The 22,018-nt window shown below is 38.1% G+C and overlaps 1 protein-coding gene across 1 annotated transcript in view; it reads left to right on the top strand.

The window, feature by feature from the left end:
- Positions 1 to 22,018, top strand: part of LOC113232577 (huntingtin) — a 77,372-nt gene that overhangs the window by 49,130 nt on the left and 6,224 nt on the right. The window contains exons 33-40 of the mRNA XM_026467344.1: positions 10,130 to 11,174; positions 11,774 to 11,970; positions 12,243 to 12,389; positions 14,705 to 14,896; positions 16,299 to 16,447; positions 17,099 to 17,226; positions 18,538 to 18,822; positions 20,991 to 21,199. Of these exons, the coding sequence (XP_026323129.1) occupies positions 10,130 to 11,174; positions 11,774 to 11,970; positions 12,243 to 12,389; positions 14,705 to 14,896; positions 16,299 to 16,447; positions 17,099 to 17,226; positions 18,538 to 18,822; positions 20,991 to 21,199 (2,352 nt within the window). The remainder of the gene's footprint in view (positions 1 to 10,129; positions 11,175 to 11,773; positions 11,971 to 12,242; positions 12,390 to 14,704; positions 14,897 to 16,298; positions 16,448 to 17,098; positions 17,227 to 18,537; positions 18,823 to 20,990; positions 21,200 to 22,018) is intronic.

The raw sequence follows: 22,018 nt of genomic DNA, 5'->3' as shown, positions 1-22,018 counted from the left end.
GTCCGTCTGCTTGTCTGATCGCGATAAATTAATTAATATAATTAAAGCAAATTCATTATGTAGTCTACCAGTATAAGATGAGTGCTGAGAAAGGGGTGGCTGGTATTGCCTACATGGCCTGGTGCCTAGGGCAGCCAAGACTGCAAATTCGCCACTAAGCGTAGTCACGTCGAGGGGTCAACATGCTTACGTGAGACGTCTCCTCCGGGGCGAAAGAACGAGTTTAAATTTAATTTAAGTTATCAAATGCTCAAATTGTATCCCTTTCTATAGCACACAAATTCTCACTCTAGTGATGTATTCGCTTCCTGTTGATTTATTTATCATTTCATGGTGAGTGTTTAAAATAATATATCTAAGTTCAATTTGTAACTCCTGCGCACTCTCACACCTGTACGGTCCCAGCAAACTTGCATCACTGCTAATAGTCGCCGTGCGTAGTCACTCTTACACGTTCGACAAAATTTCAAAGTAAATGTTAAATTTCATGGTGTTCCTTGTATTCAAGATGTTATATTATTTAGAAGAAAACAATCCTTATGATTGAGGCTTTCGATCAGTATAGTAAAATTACATGTTTTTTTTTAATATTTAACGGGTTCGATTCCCGGTTCAAACAGGTGATTATTTAAAAGTGTTTGAATGCAGTTCGAATTGTTTTTAAAATCAAAATGAAGTCTTCTTTCATTAAGGTATTTAAGGTACTTCCCTCTTACGGCATAGCAGTTAGACGCCCGGTATTTTCTAAAAATTCACAAAGTTTTGTCGACACCTTATAAACTTGAAATAAAATTTAAAAACAATTCACATACATTTCGTTTAACATTACAAAAATACGATTGCGTCACTGTTGCACCATATGATGTCCCATGTGCTTGTAATTTCACCAGCACCCTTACCCTTCGAAACCGGAACGCAATAATGTTCACATTAGCGCTTGGCGGCAGAAATAGGTAAGGTGGCAGTACTTCCTGGACGAACTCTTTCACAAGGAGCTCTACTGCTACTTAAACTACTACTAAATATCGCTGCTTTTCAAGAGTAGTGGCCTAACCCAAAATAGTTCCTTTTTTGACTTATTACTGAGATTAATTCAGAAAATACTAAATTTTATTATGAATGGGACACCAAGCTTTTCATTGGTTAAAATAATCACATGACAACGTTGCGGTGGTCTACTATATGTCAATTTTGCGCGGTAGACACGTCTCAGTTTTTGTAAACTATGTTCCTGATAAATTCCGTGCTTTTGTGATAGGCCACTATTTTAGAAAACCATCGATATGTATATTTGTATGTTTGTCGGTTCAGTGCTCATTCCATTATTGTTCATCTGATTGCAAAAAAAAGTGTCATGATTTGTTGTGTCTAATACTACACGTCTACACGTACACTTGTAGTCACGGAATCGCTTTGTGCCGGTGAGATTTTTTTTTATGTTTATGTAATCATCATCATATCATCCGGAAGACGTCCATTGCTGAACATAGGCTTCCCCCAAAGATTGCCAGACTAGCCGGTTAGATGCAACGTGCATCCATCGGTTACTCTCCTAGTTTACCAGGTCATCCGTCTATCCAGACGCCTTCCGGTTCGTGTTCTCCATTCGAGAACCTTTCTGCCCCAACGGCCGTCAATTCTACAAGCTATGTGCCCTGCCCACTGCCACTTCAACCTGCTGTTACTTTGGGCTATGTCGGTGACTTTCGTTCTCCTCATTTCTGATTTGATCACGTAAACAAATACCGAGCATTGCTCGCTCCATAGCTCGTTGAGTGAAGCTTATTTATGAGGCCAATAGTAAGTGACGACGTCTCAGAGCTGTAGGTCATCGCTGGCAACACGCACTGCTCGAAGACTTTTGTCTTCAAGGACTGCGGGGTCTATGTAATGAGAGTGAATAATCTCAGTGCAGAGTAGTAAAAAACCGACTTCAAAAGTTCGTGGATTGACATCTATTTGCCAAATTTTCTTGAAATCGGTTACCAGAAAGTGCGCGAAACCGGATTCGTCCCCTAGTTTTCCACCCTTAGAGATGGAATATTTTCTTTTCAACAAAGAATCATCGAAATCGGTTCACAAATGACGTAGTAATCGCGTAATACACACACACGAACACACAAAAAAATCAGGCGATTTGAGAATCTCCTCCTTTTTTTGAAGTCTGTAAAATATACGCGTAAATCTTTGAGTGCAATTATTTTCAACCGACCCTTTAATGAAAGAAGAAAAGAAATTTATTTAGCTTATTAAGACTTATACAAAAAGAAATCAATGATTACCATTTTAAGCTGAAACGGACTGTGACATAATGCTGTGTTTGATACACAGCTTTATGTCACAGTTCGACTGCTGTAAACATTGACTTACAAATAAATGGACGACGGGTCTAATACAAAAACCACGAAAATAATGTCCCAAGTCAACCTATTCGAAATTTAAATTGTTATGTCATCGCAGTATCGCGCTGTCCGTAGAACAAATGAAGACTAAAGCGGAGTGTCGCGCTCTGTATACGATTTTAGCGCCTTACAAGTGCGGACACTTTTTAGCGCGGACCCGACGTCCATATAATTGTAAGTCAATGGCTGTAAAGCAAGTTTTTAGTTGGAACCGCTTATATAGGATAAGATGGCATGAAATTTCTGATGTTAGTTAACACTAAAATTACAAAATATAACTTAAAATTTAACAAAAAAGCTAATAGGATAATAACTAACAATTGTTACATGAATTGAATGTGTGAAATATATTACATGTGTTAGACATATTCATACAGCAAAAAAACTACATGGTGGCCCACAGCAAAGTGGTTTTTTAAAAAATCAAACAATTTGCAACTTATAGTATTATTTATTAAAATATATTTTTATAACACACATGAATAATTGCCATTTATGATTTAAAAATCAAATCGTCTAAATGACGCCCTTGACAAGCACGACATTTCTCTAATCTGGCTTTTAAGTTTTGGAACACGCGCTTAAGTGTTTGTCTTGAGATCGATCTCATTATATTATTATCATTATAATCGTTTTGTGTTATCTTTAACTTCTTGAATAAAGAAATTATTATTATTATTATTATTATTATTATTATTATTATTATTATTATTCATTTCCTGACTAATGTTCTCATTTAATGCTCTTATTGTTCTTACATTATATTAGATTACCTTCTCAGGGAACATTTCGTTCACCACTTCCATACTGGCGTCAGATGTATGGCAAGTTGCCCCATTTTGCTGAAACATGGTACAGATATTGTAACCTGACATTCTCACTAGTTCTTGTTGCAAAAAATTGCGAAACATCTCCATGTAGCGCTCTGAATTAACAGTTATATTTTTATTATGATTGTGTTATGTAATACCTCAAAATGCTATGGCAGCCCAAACAGTGACTATCGGGGAATATTCCCCGATAGTCACTGATGTTTCACCAGTCTGCGTCTCCGACATCATTCGAAAATGCAACGTAAGCTGCCATAGATTTAACCATCTTTGATTATGGTAAGTCATTATTTTAGAGGTTTTTGGTGCCTTCTAAAAGGTTTATATCCGCTGCAATATCGACAATTCTGCTTGTTGACGAACCCATTTAGATGAAAATGGACTTCATCGGCAAACAGAATATTGTTAAGATTCGAACGATTTTTAAGTTATTCAGTGACAAAATCAAGTCGTGATTGTAAATCTTGTTCGTTTAAATCTTGCACCAGCTGTATTTTAAACGGATGAAACTTTAAGTCAAGTGATAAAATTCGTTGCAATGAAGTTCGAGACAATCCCAGTACAGTCGAACGTTTCCGAGTTGACATGCGAGGATTTTCGTGCACTGATCTCTTTACTTCTTCCACGCGTTCGTTTGTACGATAGGTTCTTTCACGGCTTTTGCCTAAGTTTGAATAAGGAATCGGTCTCTTCAAATCGTTTGACCCATATTTTAATTAAATTGACAGTAGGGCAGTTTCTATTACTATTAAAACCATATCCTAAACGGAACAAACGACGAACACTGATGTATGTGTAAGAGCGACTATTTTCGTATATGGCGCGAACACAAAAAACGCGCTGTTGCCTCATGAACTACTCCATGGTAATTAAATTGCAATTGCAATTCCCCCTCCCGTCCCTGCGACTTTGAGAAAATATGATTTGAAAAAAGCACGTTACTATGGGCCACCCGTAGAAAACGCTGTCATGATTGTTGTAAGCAATTTCCACTATTTACTGATAATCCTTTAAACAGAGAAAAAGAGCAAAAAAAATGACATAAAAGTAAACAAGATGGTTACCTAGCCGCTTCATTGGAGCTCTAGTTAAGTACTGTTTGATTTTAACTTTAAAAGACTGAATGGATTACAAGTTGCGCAGAAGCGGGGGAATGTTCCATATTTTAGCGGTCATTTCGAACTACCCTTATACGCGGTTCTTTTAATGTATTTAATTTAATTGTTAATGTTTGTATTAATGTAATGCGTAATGCATTGTTTGTTATAACACGTTATCATATGCATTTGCCACTTTTACATCATTTAATTACACGGGCAGAAGTGAGTCAGTTTGTTTACCTTACTCACCGGGCTCCGGTATGTCTGAATTACTCAATGTACACACATCAATATTGCTTTCTCGAAATACAAGTAACATTAAAATTAGGGCTTTCATTACTTTGATTTAAACTTTCACGATTTTTACACATTATTTGATTTTTAATCCGGGACTTAATCACGTATAAATATATTTTATTTTATTTACCTCGACGTTTCGGACATATTGCAACGTCCATGCACTATGTATGTATGTCCAACATACACTCTTAGATAACAGTGTATAGATAGTGTATAGCAAATACTGTTTTTAACTATTTAAAATTTTCGAGACTATTTCAAAAACAGGTTTCTGTTTTTTTTTTATAATACGAGTATTTGCTATACACTATCTATACACTGTTATCTAACAGTGTATGTACTACTGTTGAAGTATCTTATCTATAAAATAAATAAATAAATATCAAGTGACGGGACGAACAAGTCGTGCGCCTGATGGTAAGCGACACGCCTGTACATAACATATCAGTGCCAATCAGAGCTTTAAATCGCAAAGATCTGAGGGGCACTGCCACTGCGCCCGTCATCCTGAGACATAAGTTGACAAGTCCCATGTGCCTGTAATTTCACCAGCACCCTAACGGCGCGTGTACACGCTAAGAAAAGTCGCCGGGTTATGGAAGAATTCGTGTCGTTTCTACACATGAACTGTGTACACAGCCTCGACGCCGCACAAGAAAAAATTCTTGTCTACCCCCGACGACGCATTGTCAGTAAACGACCAACCTCTTTATTTCCTCTTTATTTCTTTTGACAATCGGTAGTAAAACGACAGCTACCTCGTCAATGCATGACACGTTTACCCTACACACGTCTGCCCGAAAGAATTCGTATCGTGTACATAGTCATCATTTTCTTGTCTGTAACAGACACGAAATATTGTCGTGGCTAGATCTTTTTGTTTTTTCTTTTGCTGACACGACAAGTTTCTTAGCGTGCACACGCGCCGTTACCCTTCAAAACCGGAACACAGTAACTGCAAACGAGGTGGCTGACTCTGAATTGTGCGATACATGTTTTTTCTTCATTCAGACTTTACAGCAGTTTCATTGTATATGTGGGGCGCACTATAAGTTTCCGGAATGAATTAGAAAAAAATACTATAAATCATAAGAAATTAATTTATTGTTTCTCAAAATATTCTCCGTACCGTTAATGCGCTTTTTACCACCACCAATTTTGAAAACATTTATACCACTCCTCCGTGACAATCTCTGAAATATATTTTTTATACTTTCCGACAGCCTCTTCAGGTGACGAAAATCGTTAATCTCGTAACTGGTTCTTAATTTTTGGAAATAAATAAAAGTCACAAGGTGCCAGGTCGGGACTGTACGCGGGATGGCTCATAAGGCCAACGTTGTTCACCTTCAAAAATTAATTTGTCTGTCTGGCCGTGTGAGAACTGGCATTATCGTGGTGCAAGATGTTACGGCGTTTACGATTATTTTTACGGAGTTTGTCAATAAGTTCTGGCAAACAAATGGTCGTGTACCAATTACTATTCACGGTACAACGGTTCTCCAAAGCAACAGTAGCCACGTGTCCAGTTTTATTTAAAAAAAGAAGCAATCATCCGCTTAGAGGCACTTTGCACGCGCGCCACTTTGGTTGGTTTCGGCTTGTCTTGAAAGACCCATACGCTCGATTGCTGCTTTGTTTGGGATCGTAACTATAAACCCATGTTTCGTCACTAGTTAGGTACTATGTCCCACACCAAACTTGACGCCCCTTCGTTGAATCTGGTAAGCATGGCATTGCACCAAGTGACGCGATTCGTTTTTTGAGCGTCAGTCAAATTGTGTGGGATCCACCGAGCGCACAGCTTTTTCACACCCAAATGTTTGTGTAGTATTGATTGTATTTGACTCAAGCCTATAAGCCTATAAGCTATAAGCCTAAAGATGCCCGAATTTCATGGTATGTCACATGCCTGCCTGTTTTGATCATACGGCGCAAGGCATCGATGTTTTATTTGTTCTCAGCAATGGACGGGCGACCATTACGAAATTCGTTACTGAGATTCACACGACCGCGTTTGAATACAGCGAGCGAAGAGCGAAGCTCTGTTGAGCTGTTAAATTACACTTAAAGTCTAATAGTAGGTATAATATAAACACTTGAAACTTAAGAACCTATTAAGCTACTGTAAAAAGAATAACATGGGCGATAAGAGCACTTAAGTAGCTCTTGCTTAGACTACAGTTATGATTGTAATACGATGACTTTATTACTTTTTTTTCTGAGTACACTGAACACTTCTGAGAAATTTTCATAGTATTTTACGCTTTAACTTCTAACTACATTGTATATTCACTATATTAAGAAACAAAATATGTATATATAAAGATGACAAGCACTTAAATACCTATCGATTAACACTAGAATCATATGAAAATAAAGTGTAACTATTTTTAAAATAAATTAATAACAGTCGCGGGTAGCGACCAAAATGGCGAAAATTTGCGAAAATGGTGTAAAAAAAGTATAAGTCGCGAGGAAGAAAATTGACGAATCCTATCACAACTCACAATATAACCACCTAAAAAAGGTTTCAATACAACCTCTATTGAATAAAGTTATGTGTTTATGTGATATTTTACTCCAAAAAGTATTTTAATAATAAGTTTAAAAAAAAACAATCACAAGGTGCAATGACCTCCACTTTGATGACCTTTTCTCCAATAAGATTGTGATTCCAATAAGATATAAAATATTAAAGTTTTAACACCATCTGAAAAAGCACATCCTGAAGTTCATTTTGATAGGTAATAATTACAGAAATTAATTAATAATGTCATCTATCGCAATTAAAGTCTTCATCACACCACACCAAAGTTATTTGTAAAACAGTTCACCAATCGGATACTGTAATTTACTGGTAACTATAGTTACCAGTGACGTTCGACCGAAAGTGAACATTTTGACAGTTACTGGTAGCTATAGCTACAGCCAAAGAGTTCCATTTTCAAATGTTGTAATTACTTTTTAAATATTGTTTATGTAAGTGACCAGTTCCGGAAACTTATAGTGCCCCCTATGTATAATATATAATAAGCTAGTGGAGTAATTTCACAAAAAGTAATTGAATATCGTGGTAATAAAACAAATAATCGTTATTTCACAGATAATCAAATGCAATGTTGTATGTTAAAATTTAAACTGTACTTGGTCACTCGGTAATTTTTATTTTGTCTTGGTACTTTTGCTTTCGTCTAAATATATGAAGAGGCTGTATGGTGGAACCTTTGCCTACCCAAATAAACGGGTGAAAATTTATTTAAAAAAAATTGAGTTTGTTGCCATGGATTGTTAACAAAATATACATTAGATATGTATTGGTTGTGTTTAATTATTTTTTTTTACTAGTACAAAAATAATTGTAATTAGATCATAATTAGGTCTTAAAATCTCGCACCAACTAATATGTACTTTTCACAGGTATTTTTCTATGTGCCTGTTGCTGATCTTTGTTTTTAATTTTCAACGACATTTTTGCCGTAGAAATTTATTTCTTCGCTCAGAAAATTATGAAAATTTCGTAAGATCTGCTGGTTCGTTCCGTGGCTTAATTGGCACAGCACCTGGACGGGATTGCCTGACGATGCTCGTTCGAATCCAGCCGTAGTGAATGAATTTTTCTTAGTGTTTCGATCTTTGTTATAATATATAATTGTAACGTATTTATTTTTCTATTTTTGATTGTCTTTTCATAACCCCATAAAATGTCGTGGTCGGACAGTGCAAGTTGTATGTCATCTTTAACCAATTGTCCTTCTAGATTAAGACTCCTATTTACGTTAAATGGAATTAGCATACTAAATAAATAAAAAAAAACCCGACGGATGCCATTTGTATGTCAGTTGTATCTTTACATTATAATGTGGAGGAAGTGAGTCAGCTTACGAAATGTTAACATCCGTGCGTATTTTTTATCTCAGTTGATTGAGTCTATTTTTTATTTACTGTACAATTACAGTGTCCACGTTACGTGCCACCACGTAAGTTTTACGGATGTATAAACAAATGCGGCGGAGTTGTGTGTATTCGTCATTTTCATTCAGTAATATAAGTATAATAGGCCGTGCTCTAGCAATACAGAGGCGGTAGCGGGAGCGACCCGTGCCCGGTGTTTTTTGTACTGTTCCAAGTTCTTATGCACTCTGCCACATTGAAACCGGATGGTGAGGCAGCACGGTCCGGCGCTGAACGCTATGACAAACAGGCGGCCCAGGCGCGGGCTGGGCCTGAGGCGAACGTTTGACGTTTATATTCACGTTACAAAGACCCATAAATACATTCCTTGTAGACTAACATACATAATAATATAATAAAACACTAATTACTAAATTATTATTTACACCATTGACTTACAAATAAATGGACGACGGGTCTAATACAAAAACCACGAAAAAAATGTCCCAAGTCAACCTATTCGAAATTTAAATTGTTATGTCATCGCAATATCGCGCTGTCCGGAAAACAAATAAAGACTAAAGCGGAGTGTCGCGCTCTGTATACGATTTTAGCGCCTTACAAGTGCGGACACTTTTTAGCGCGGACCCGACGTCCATATAATTGTAAGTCAATGATTTACACGTATTGTTTGTGACGTGTGACGCAACGTGAGTGTCCGGTAGCCGGCCTCGGAAACGTCGGTAATGACCTTCGGCCAAAACTCATCCTTCATGAAGGTCGACAGATGTTGGGTTGGTACTCTCACCACAAATGAATTAAAAATCACATTGTGACGGGACCCCAACTGCTAGACCCTAAGGATAGCATGGGCTTTCACCCGTATATAATCCACATATCGGCAGACTTTGTGGAGTAATGAAGCCGTTACACGTATAACGACGTCGTCGCCATCGCTGGACGCAGTAAATGATTAGGTCCGGTCGGCGCGGTGCCACTAAGGTTACAGCTGGTGTACTTCTTTTTCCTTTCCACCTTTTTATAACCGTCTTCATCGCACTGGTCACTTCTTCTCAGTGGTAAACTATAAACTCATGGCAGACGCGCTGATAAAAATAACGTAAATACACTGAAGCCTGTAACAAACTCATGAAATACCCTTGGAGTCCTTGGCGTTCATAATTTTAAAAATTTTAAAGGAATGAATATTAAATGCTTTAATAAACTCTAAAGACGTAAGACATTGTACAAAAACGTGACGGTCGAGGTAGGGTCGAGGTAGGGTCGAGGTTACCTATCATCAGAAATGTGTAATATGATGTGGAATAAATAAATAAATAAATAAGTAGATCTAAGAGCTGTTACACAGGGCCACTTTTAGCAGCGATGCAACCGCGATGCAGTAGCTAATAGTCTTCCTTTACACACACACGATGCAAGCACGCGACTGCATCGATACAAACGCGCGATTGCATTGCTACACTTTGGATTTATAGGTGATTACATCGATGTAATCGCGCGTTTATATCGCTGCTAAATGTCGCCATGTGTAACCACTCTAATGTAGTATCCCATCAGATTTCAGTTTGGATTTTATTTACAGATGCTGCCATACGGACTGCAGTACTCCTAAAGTGGCGAAACATAACGAGCTTGCTTTACTCCTGTCGAACCTTTCAAAAGAGGATCTGACAACTGTGATGTCGTGCCCAGAGTTTGACAGAAAACTGCTCTGCTCCTGCTTCAAAGTAGCATGTGATAATTACCTAAGAGATTTCTTGAATATAGTATCGGTTTATGAGAGCAAAGAGATTGAGAAGGAGGATATGAGAAACCGAAGAGAAACGGCGAGAAAAGAAGAAATGACGTCGTCAATCGACAGCAACAAGCTGAACGTAGTCAACAGTCTCCACGTTTTCAAAAAGAGCGATAACAAAGACTCCAAATCTCAGTTCTTCATACCAATTACAGACAATGAAAGTTTAAAGGAAAAATTTGGGAACCTTGAAATTTCCGACGAAGAAACGGAACTTGTACCGCCAGATCTACCGGATTTATACAATATCTCATTAATGACTTTTGACAAGAGTCTGACAGACGTCATAAGATTGTTCCCGAAACAAAACCGTCCTCTCAGCCAATCTGAGAACTTCAATTTGAATATAGAACAAAGTATTGATAGATACACGCGACGTTGCCATCAAGTCTTTCAGGATAAATTGTTTTATCAGGAATTTATTACAATACAAACCGTTTTGACTGGTCTACTAGATGCTTTGGACAGAATAATCGTTTCCACAGACGAAGTCGACTGCGATTTATTGGAAAAATTCCTTGAACACTTATTACCAATGTCTTTGGCAAAGAACATTGCTATATTTTCAATAATGTCTTTGCAATATTTATCTTTTTTGATAAAGAATAAGAAAATTGTCGAAAGTCCTGTTCATGCTGATGTGTCGTTCAGAGCTACGGAATTAACCACAGATACGGTAATAGTGGACAACGTGATTGCGGTGACAGTTGATAATGTCGCTAATGCGTTGTCATTTAGAGAGATATGGTCCGAGTTGAATTTTGACAGCAATGTGAATAGAACGCAGTCTGCTATTAGCAGTCTATATGCGATTGTTAAGTACTTGGTGAAGGTGAGAAACAGTATTTTAACCCGTCACGCGCCCTACTGACGTAATATTTTTTTAGTCTTTTTTAAATATTTTTTATAAACGGTGGACGAAAGAAATAACACCGTGTCGATTTAGAATGCTATATTAAAATCGTTAGGAAAACCGTGTCACAGAATAGTTACTAAGTAACAGATACATCAGTCTCATACAAAATCGAAAGTACCTTCGCCATAATAGCCTTCTAAATCTGACTAATCAGACCAGGCGCTCACTACTTGGAAAAGGAACCTAGGCACGCGCTCAGAGAAGTGAAAATAACTTTGCTCGCCGTATACAATCGTGCGGAACCGAATGCTGGGGTTGCACAAGGATTGTAATGCAAATGAAAGATTTGTCTGAGTGCTTGCACTGTCGGCGACACATCAGCGGTAGGCACTTATTGCGTAACCTCCAGCGAATGACGGAGCCCTGACAGTGTCTCTCTTAACGATTTTATACTACAGACACCTATTAATTATTAATAAAATCCAAATTTTAATTCTTTACTTGTCATATAGAAACGTCACTATTATGTCTCTTGAATAACAATGAGTATTTTAGATAATGTACTCTATCCCCAGGACACAAAACCACTAATTCTCCAGCACTACATGCGGACATCGGATTCGGACAGTCCAAAACCAGATATCCTCATAGTCGGAGATAAGTTGGTCACTCTACTGGACTATTGGGAACAAAATTTCTACGTCACAAAAGGGGACTTTATGGCTAAGTGTTATAGAGAACCCATCGAGAGCCTACTTGTTAGTTTGTCTAGGTAAGTTTAAAGACATAGTATGAGTAGCAGTAGCGCTCCCTGTGAACGAGTTCGTCCAGGAAAGTACTGCCACCTTACCTGTTTCTGAGTGTTCAAAATTTGATGAATGTCAAAGTTATTGCACATACATTTCAATTAGCAACTTACTGTAGATTGACACGACGTCTGTAGACGTCTACGTCTTCAGACGTCCTACATTATATGTGGCAGCGGATGTATGAGACAGGTTATTCTTGTGTCCGTTGAATAATTACAGGTATAAAATGTTACAGATTGGATATAGTAAGCAACATAGCTCTCATTCCACCAATTGCGTGGTCGTCGGTCGATGTCACAGCTAAAAAAGATCAGCTGAACAAGATTGATCTGCCGCTGCAAGCATTGCAAGATATGGACGTATTAGAGGCTTTCCTGTTTAGGTAAGTTAACTTGCTACGCTTTTCGTATGTTATATTCATATTTATTACATTAATTGGTATATTGGGATACTGCAATGTAAGCGAGAGCATACTTAACGCTCAACTCACACTGACGCAGTCTCTTGGGCGCCGTGAGGCGTCAGACGCCGACCACACTGTGATGTCGGTGCACTAATGCGAGTGTCGCGCGTCGCCAGGGAGTGTAGTTGAAAAACAGGACGCGACGCGACGCTTCGACTCTGCGCCAGTGTGAGTTGAGCCTTAAGTTGTCAATTGCTTACATTCCTTACATAATATTAAATTTTATGTTTGCAAATGTAGAGTGTAATTTTATTTAGTTTTTTTTATGCGAATGGAAAAATGTTCAGAAGGTATTTTTTTAAGTTTGTCAATTGTTTAAATTTTTACGGGGTGGGATACAAGTTTAGAATTTGTAAATGGTAGTTTTTAGTTAGTTCAGCCGTGTTTGTAATATGGTTTTTATGGGGGAAGATCGTTCAAACAGTTTGCATAGGATTTTATATACATTCGAAAATGTAAATTGAAGTTTGACAGACGACAAGACAGGTTTTTATTTATTTTATTTTAACGGACTTAAAAAAATGGAGGAGAGTCTTAGTTCGATTCTATTTTTTTTTCTACGCGATAATTCCGGTATTTGTGAACAGCTTTTGATGATTATTTTTTTTGTTGGGAAGAGAATACCTCAGTATTGGGCCCATCCGGTCCGGTTTCGCGCACTTTCCGTTAACCGATTTCAAAAAAACTTGGGAAATAGATGTATATCCACGAACTTTTAGGTCTATTTTTATAAAAAAAGTTATACTGGATAAGGTGCAGCAATAAATTACAGTTTAAAATACATTACAAAGAAATTTCGACAAGCTCGACCTCGTTGGCCCAACTGTTTGCACTGTGGGCCCTTGATGAGAAGGTCCCGGGTTCAATGCGTACCGCGTGCGATGTGTTCCAGGAAGTACCCCAGGGTTAATTCCGTTGCTCTGTTAATTATAGTAAAGGGAATTCCCTTTTGTTGTCAATTGCAGTGGTAAAAAAATAATATTCTACATGAAGGAACATAAACCTGCAATCCAATGAAAGCTATGCAAAGCACTTTAGTACAAACCTTACGTAGTTCTACTGCCAAGCAGTAATGTCAACATTACTGTGTTTCGGTTTAGATGTGTAAGGGTGCTGGAGAAATTACAGGCACATGGAACTTCTCAATTTATGTGTCTGGGTGACGGGCGCAGTGGCAGTACCCCCTAAGATCTTTGCGATTTAAAGCTGTGAGTGGGCACTGCAAGTGTTATGGACAGGCGTGTCGCTTACCACCAGGCGCACAACTTGTTTGCCCCGTCACTTAATATTTAAAAAAACACAGTAATATATAGTACTAATTAACATGTTTTAATTTATTAGTTAATAATAAATTTAACTTAATAAAAATTCATATTGTTGAAATAAAATAATTTGTAAAACATAATTTAGCGTGAATTGGAATGTCCCTTGTAAAGTTAAAAACAAGGTATTTATTTGATGCCTTTTGTAACTATAGTGAAAAAATAGGGTGGTTTGCATTAATATTAGACATAACTGGTTGATAACTTTACCACCTCAGTCAACCGTGACAATGGGACCTGTAAAGGGTCCGAAATGTTGGCCGCGATATACGCGATTGAAATCCAGAAAAATAGTTTCATTTCCTAAGAAAAAGAAAAACAGTAGACATGAAATACCTAAAAGAAGTTAATTAAAATACATCTTGACAAAGTCCGGTGGATTACAATGTACATCTCTGTCGCAACTACAATCGTACAGATCATGATCCTAGCAGATATCATTGTAATGCCTACATATTCTGGATGTGATGTCTGACAGTCGTGGTAGCCTAATGGTTTATCCTACCGCCTTTCAAGTAGAGATCGTGGGTTCGAACCCACGGTCTCGCACTTTTCAGTTTCTCGGAATTTACGTGCGAAATTTAATTGAAATTTTCCATTAACTTTTCGGTAAAGGAAAACATTGTCATGAAGCCTGCACGTCGAAGAAGGGTCACCACCATCGGAAAACGTGTGAAGTCCCCAACCAGCATTGGGCCAGCGGACTAAGGCCTAAAACCTGCCCTGTGCCAAGCAGGGGGCGTATAAATGGGTTCATGATGATAATTTTATTTTAATGCCAGCATTTTTGTGTTCCGATTTTGAAGAGTGCTGGTGAAATTACAGGCACATGGTACTTGACGGGCATGTTTATTTACAGAACGCGTTGGCGGTATCATATATTTGTGATTTATTGTTGTTATATATTCACAGGGTAAATCTTATCGGGTGGTCATCAAAGAAACAGTTCGAAGAGATGTGGGTTGGCTTACTCGGCGCGCTGCAAGGCAACGGACCGCACGTGGCGGTTCGCGGCATCACGCAGCTGGTGCTGAGCGCCGCGCCGCGCGTGCGCCGCAGGCACACAGTGCACGTTCCGAGAAGCTCGCCGCGGATCACTCCCGGGTGAGTATAGCCCACGGAACAATAAATACAGTAGAAGTGGTTAGTTAGCATCGTACGCGTGCCAACATTAGGTCTCGTTAGACCTACTTGAGTTCAGTCAGCCATTTTCGCTTTGTATGTTTGTATGGTTGTGTCATTCTTGCAAATTCTCTAAAATGTTTCTTTTCTCTAAAATCTCTGTATAGCAGTGAAAAAAATGAAAGCCGCAACAAAAATATTAACCGTTAGTGTTCCATATCATTGGTAACTTTTATTTTAATAAATATTCTATTTTCTGTTTATTGAATTGATTTTTTGTACTGTAACAAACGAAAGTAAACATTATCTCAGAGCAATATGGCCGAGTTTTATATTCTGGAGAACTAAGTAACCATTTCCAATTTTTCGTGCTAGCAGCGAACAAAAATTTAGCGAAAAATGCTTTTGTTAATTTTAAACTGAATTGATGGAAATAAAGTTCATTATGCAATATGTACGTTAAAGAAGACATCTGTTGTCGAGAAGATACTATTCTCTATTGATGTTAATCGTTTGTCGTAGTCCAGCTGTTGGCCGCTAGATGGCAGCAAGTTAAATAAAATTTCAATGCATAAAATCAAAACGTCGTAACTTGCAATAAAGGTAAACGATATAGCGACTGGGGAAAGTTTAAATTATATTAACAATCCACAATTTGTTACATCTTTTTAAATTAGAAACTATGACCAATCATTATCAAGATTTCATAGTGTTTGTCATTTATTTGTGCGCGTTTTGGCGACAGCGGTTCCGACAGTAATCAAGGCTTAAGGCACTTCTATTCTTTTTTTCTTCCGGGGTATAGCTTAATGACCCCAAAGTTGTCTATGTCGATCCCTAAAGGTCCACTTCAATCTACAAGGGGTATGGTAAGCGAAAAAAAGGGGTACGTGAGACCGTAAACAACGAGAGTGAAACCGGGTAATTTTGAATTCGGTGGTATTTTTTATTACAGGCGCTTAATTGAGGCGGTTCCTGAGGCACGATGCGAAAGGAGTGACAGTTTGCGTATTTTTTTTTTAATTTATTAAGGCTTTGGCAAAGCCATTAGCCTAAACATGAAGTTTAATTAGGTTTCTGTAAATATGGCCGCCACATAGAGGATAAGCAATTTGAGGCGGCGTGCTTGGATTGACTCGGGATTCCTTAAAACGAGCCGATACGGGTATTTTAGTTCGAGATTCGTATAATTTCGCGTTTTAATCTTCGATTAAGGCACATTAGCACTATCCTATTCCACTTTAAACTAGATTTCACAAAATAATTGAAAGTCAAAATAAAAACGACACTTTTCCCTCCAAAAGGTCCAGAGCGAATCCACAGTTTGCGTAACAGGTATGTGTGTGATAACATTCAATAACAAGTATTTTTTTCTTATTTCCAGAATGCAACGCCTCCGAAACATTCTAGTTGGTACGAAAGCGTACAAACTGTTCGACAACGTGAATTTGGAACGAATACCTCTCATGAATGACAACTTCGACGGTTATCACTACGCTCAGTTTAATACAGAGTACTTGAAATTGGCTTCAGGTGAATGAATTATCATATAGTCCATTTCAGATATGATGAGGTCCAGACATTTTCAATTTTTACCTTCCACGCATACTATTTAATCTCTCAATCAGGTTACAAAAAGAAATAGTAAATTTGTTACAGTGCACCAAAAACAAACAATATTTGTTGCAATTGTAATTTTAAGTAAAAATTACAGTATATAAAGTAGATAAAAAATGAAATAATAAAGATAAAAATAAATTTCAGATGCGTAAAACGGGATATTTATAGAGATTTACACTACAGAATCGCTAAATCGAATCGGCTATTATGTATCGCGTCAATACGAGTGGTTACACTTTGCATGCTGGTAGTTTTCTTGTGTTTGACATTTGCTGGATGTTTTTGGAGTAATTGGTCAAAATTTGTTTCTTTGCTGTTGATTTTATTTTTTGTTGTATAGTTTTTTATTAAATTAATAACGTAATAATTGAATCCTTTTAATCTTGTTTATTGTTTGTTCTTAAATTACTGTCTCTAAATAGATTCACTCTTCGTTACAAATTATCTTGATAAGATATATAAATCGATTTTTGTTCATTCTATTTTACATCACTACACCTCTAGAGATTTTAAATCTAAAACGTCACCGTACCCATGTTGTATCATTAATTTTTAATATTTCAGATATCATAGACGATGCCTCGTACACGGTGAGGAGGGAAGTGAAAAGAATGAAAAAGAACAAGGAGATAGATGTGAACAGCTGCTTACAGTTGCTTATGGACGTAGCTGCACAGATGTTGGAGCCCAAGGTACCTAATTAGACCCGACATTTTCCGTTAAAATCACACATATAATATAATCACGTAGTTCTAGAGCTCCTTGTGAAAGAGTTCGTCCAGGGAAGCACTGCCACCTCACAGTATATTTTTGTCGTCAAACAGTAATGTGATCATTACTGCGCTCCAGTTTTGACGGGTAAGAGAGCTGGTGAAATTACAGGTACATGAAACTTGATAACTTATGTCTGAGCCCCGTCAGGGCGCAGTGGCAGTGCCCCTCAGATCTGCTATTTAAAGCTCTGAGCGGCGCTGCAACTGTTTTGGACAGGCGTGTTGCTTACCAGTAGGCGCAGGGGGTTGTTCGTCCCGCCACTAGGTACCATAAACAAAAAAATATCGATATGGCCAGTTTATTCCGTGCGGATTTGTAAGATGTTTTGTAATGTAATTTCTCTTCAGATTTAACAGTGAGCGCGAAGATTTTTTTTGGCAAAACGCCTGTTGCGTGGATACTAATCATTGCATCTCTTATTTTTTTAGTGATTGTCAGATACATTATCGACTTTAATATAGAAGTTGTACTTGTTGACCTTCAACAATAATGTCCATAATTCGTAAAGGAATCGTTGGAAAAATGACAATTCGGACAAAAAAACATGACATAAATGGCATCAGTTCTACAAGTGTACATTATTGTTATTTTAATTTTTTTAACCGATTTCAAAAAAGGAAGAGCTCAATCCGACTGCATTTTTTTGTGTGCATTTTACACACGTTTTAATTTTCTTTTCTTTGTTTGCTTCCTCTTCCGCATTTTTAAAAAGTAATACATTATTAAAATTTCGTGATCATCCATTTCGAGAGAACACACACTACCGGCTTCCAAAAGAACATACAAGCGACTGCAGTCCATCAAACGATTCTGTCGTGCAAACGACAAGGAGGCTGTCGTGAAACGATAAATTGTCGTCACGATCTAGTGGAAACAGCTAGTCACGACGGTCGTTCAACGATAAAAAATCGTCCACGACAGATAGTCGTGATATGGGAACAGGCTAGACACGACAGTCGTCCAACGATAATAAAACGTGACGACATAGTGGGAACGCGCCCTTACGCTATTACTCCGGCATTTGTGAACACATTTTGATGATTATTTTTTTGTTAAAAAGAGGGTACCTCAGTATTAGGACCATTTAGATTTGAAGAAAATATTCCACCTCTAAGGGTGGCAAACTAGGTGATGAATCCGGTTTCGCACACTTTCCGTTAACCAATTGCAATAAAACTTGGCAAATACATCTATTTTCATCTGATAATAATTACATCTAATTCCAATAGAAAAGTTGTAATTATGTCAGTGGTGTTCTATTCCGGAAATGCACTAACGAAAGCGCTATGCAGGCGGCCACGGGGCTGGCGTGCAGCGTGGCGCTGCTGTCGTGCGTGGTGTCGTGCAGCGAGCAGTTCGCGCAGACGGGGCAGTGGTGTTACGCGGCGCAGACGCTGACGGGCGTGTGCGGGCCTGCGCACGCGCCGCTCACGCAGTACAACGCCGCGGGCCGCGCGCTGCTGCACGCGCTGGCGCGCTGCCTCGCCGTGCTGGACGGCTTCGAGGGGCTGCAGGTCGGTGGCCGCTTCGCATCTCGTGCAATAGACCCGAAGTCTTCCCTTCGATAAATAATTGGCCTTGTAGACAGACTGGATGTTTACATAAACACATTGCACCGGTTTTTAGGTCAATGTAACAGAAATGCATAAATTACAAAATGTACTTTAGCTCTAAAACTCACTCGCAAGCCATCACACGTTCCATACGTCAGTTATTATTGTAGCAGTTCTTTTAGCAAGAAACTTTCACATTCTATCAGACTCTTAATATAAATTGAAAGGTGAACAAACCGTACAAATATTATAAAAAAGATCGAAACACTAACAAAAAATCATACGATCTATTTCTCACAGATGGCGCTACGGCAAAACAGTCGTTAAAAACAAAAAACAAGGATCTGCAACAAGCACATAGAAAGATTCGTAAAATCTGCTGGTTCGTTCCGTGGCTTAATTAGCACAGCACCTGACACGGATTGCCTGAGGGTGCTGGCTCGAATCCAGCCCGATAGAATGAATTTTCCTAAGCGTTCGGTCTTTGTTATTAATAATTGTAACAAACTAGTGAATGAATGAATGAATGAATAGCAGCATCTCCGTGACGCCATTGTTAATTTTGTAGCCATTGAAGCACCGTTACGTTCAATACCGTGGCCGAACGGTTACCATACTGGTTTCCCATGCAGATGTCCCGGATTCGATTCCCGGGCCGGGAGAAATATTTGTATGGCCTACATTTATTTCTCTTGTGAATTTGGATGTAATTTATATGTCTATGTGTGTCCATGGCACCCGCTACACAGGGTTTCCCTAGTGCGGCGCTATGTGTGTGTCCGGTATTTATTTGCAACTGTTGTTGGCTAAAGTTTGTCACTAGTGACTGATAAATGTCAGACACAGCTTATGGAACTCTACTTCCTATGTTGGGTTACAACAATCTGCAAGGTGGGTTACAACAAATTGGAAGTCAGAAGGGACTTAAGTTTGGCTAAGTTTGTTTATGCTATTGCGAGGCTGCGTATCCAACCAGCAGTGTTGTTAGTTGGTGGCGCTGTTTGTATCGGACCAATTACGTGTGGCCGCGACGAGAGCCTCGTATGTTCACGTTCTTCTAACAAGTTGGAGCACGCACAAACTTGTTAAAAGAAGCACACTGTACCCGAAGCTGCCTTACCTAAATGTTATCACCAATTTCGTGAAATAGAATACGTTTATTTGCCAGAAAACAGTATTTATACAGATCTTGAGTAAAATTAGGCCTTTAGGATTATTGTATTCAACCTGCACGCAGGTGTGCAAATGTTAATGGTATTTCACATTTGTCTGTACAATTACAAAGCAATTTGCATTTCGAATTAAATATCATTTGGTTTTTGTAACTTCTAAATATTCTTTATTACTTTAAAAGCAATGTGTCAAAAGCCATTTTGTCAATTGTGATTTAAAAGTAAATCCTTGTAGTGACTTAATTACATTAGTTAAATTATGAAACAATCCTTATAAATATATTGAAGCAGTTATTCTTATGAACGAGGTTGTGTCAATGTCTTTTCATTTTAAATAATCTTTGATATCATATATACACACATCACATAACAAGTCAAATAATTTCTTTTTAAATATGTTTAAGGGTAAGTCTGCGATCGCTGCCGGCAAAGCATTATATATCTTTATGGACATATTATAGCAATTCCTAGAAAAGCAAGTAGTGTTATGAAAGGGGCCAGCCAAGCGGTTGGGATGTTGAGTAAAAAAATGGATATATTCTATTGCTCATTGAACGAATTTGTAAAAGCGGCTTTGTGGGTTTTGTGTTACCATAACAATAATAATAATTCAGTAGTTGTTAAGTTTTATATTATCTAAATTAAAGGTCATTAAGCAAGACTTGTGCACTATCGCATTCGGTATAACCATTAACGATAGCTGTAATCTTAAAACAAAAATTATATAAATGTTCCTGACGCAACTTTTTTGCTTAGAAGCTTGACACTTTGTCCTTTGGACCGTTCGTATCGTAAGCGGCATAGAGTTGGATTTAAGTCTTAAGTGTCAAGCTTGACGTGCTCTTGACTCTGTACATGTGCCATGCCAATTCAATTAAGAAAAAACCGTTCTTTCACTAGGCTACCACCGCTCTTATCACATATGTGTCAATTGAAGTTTTATTCACAAATATTCAGCAGGAACTATCGACGGTACACCACAAGCTACTCAAGTCTCTCACGTCAAGCTACGCCCCGTTGCGTCAGGCTGCATTACAAGGCTGCTTACTTCAACTCACCGGCAAGGCTCATTACGTTGGCGGCCAGCAATCTACGCCGAACCCTTATCAACAATTGGTCTCCCAGTTGAACGTCGCTGTCAGACAGTACCTATCGCCTAGCAGCAAGTAAATATGTCTATAGTTACTATAGTCGTGACAATGTAAGAGGCCCAATTTGACTACTAACGAAGACGATAGTTACATAAAGTATCATTATATCGAAATTGCCAAGTTTACAGGTGAGGCTTTTAAAGTTCTGAATTCACTAAAATAAGCAAAACACGTGACTATAGCATTTCTCAGTTTTATTCGGCAAAGCTCTTACAACTAACATAGAGTATTATAAAATCCTAGATATCGGTTAGATGATCTGTTTGATGATCACTTTTTGTGTGTAACAAGCTTTGCCAAATAAAACGGAGAACTTTAAAACGCTCCCTTGTAAACTTTACAATTTCCACATACGATACTTTACGTAGGAGGGGTCGGTATGTAACTTTGAATGCAATCAACGAAACAGTAAACAAATAGTTATTAACTTATTGGGTTTAAAAAAAATACATTCATTTTGGTGAAGCATTTAAATATTATTATAATTGAACACTTTATTTTTTATTAAAAACTAAGTGGCATTTGACTTCCATCTCACCTGATGGAAAGTGACGATGGAGTATGCACACCTAACTAATGCCTATTCACTCTCGCCTTGAAAATGTCCAAGTTGTAACGTTCAGGGAACAAGTGTGCAGGCAGGGAATTCCACTCCGTCATCGTTCTCCATTAAATGTGGAAGCGAAACGCTTCGTGTGAATTCTTGGAATATCCACAACACAGGGGTGGAACTCCAGCCTACGCCTGATCCCCTGATGATGGAAAGGGGAAGCCGGAATTAATTCGTGTAATTCCCTCGCACACTCTCCGTGATATATCCTGTAGAATACCGAT

The sequence above is a fragment of the Hyposmocoma kahamanoa genome, unplaced genomic scaffold (genome assembly GCF_003589595.1).
Source record: "Hyposmocoma kahamanoa isolate Upper Pololo Valley unplaced genomic scaffold, ASM358959v1 76, whole genome shotgun sequence".
Classification (NCBI taxonomy): domain Eukaryota; kingdom Metazoa; phylum Arthropoda; class Insecta; order Lepidoptera; family Cosmopterigidae; genus Hyposmocoma; species Hyposmocoma kahamanoa.
Note: the sequence above shows the minus strand (reverse complement) of the source record. Positions and strands in the feature narration are given on the sequence as shown.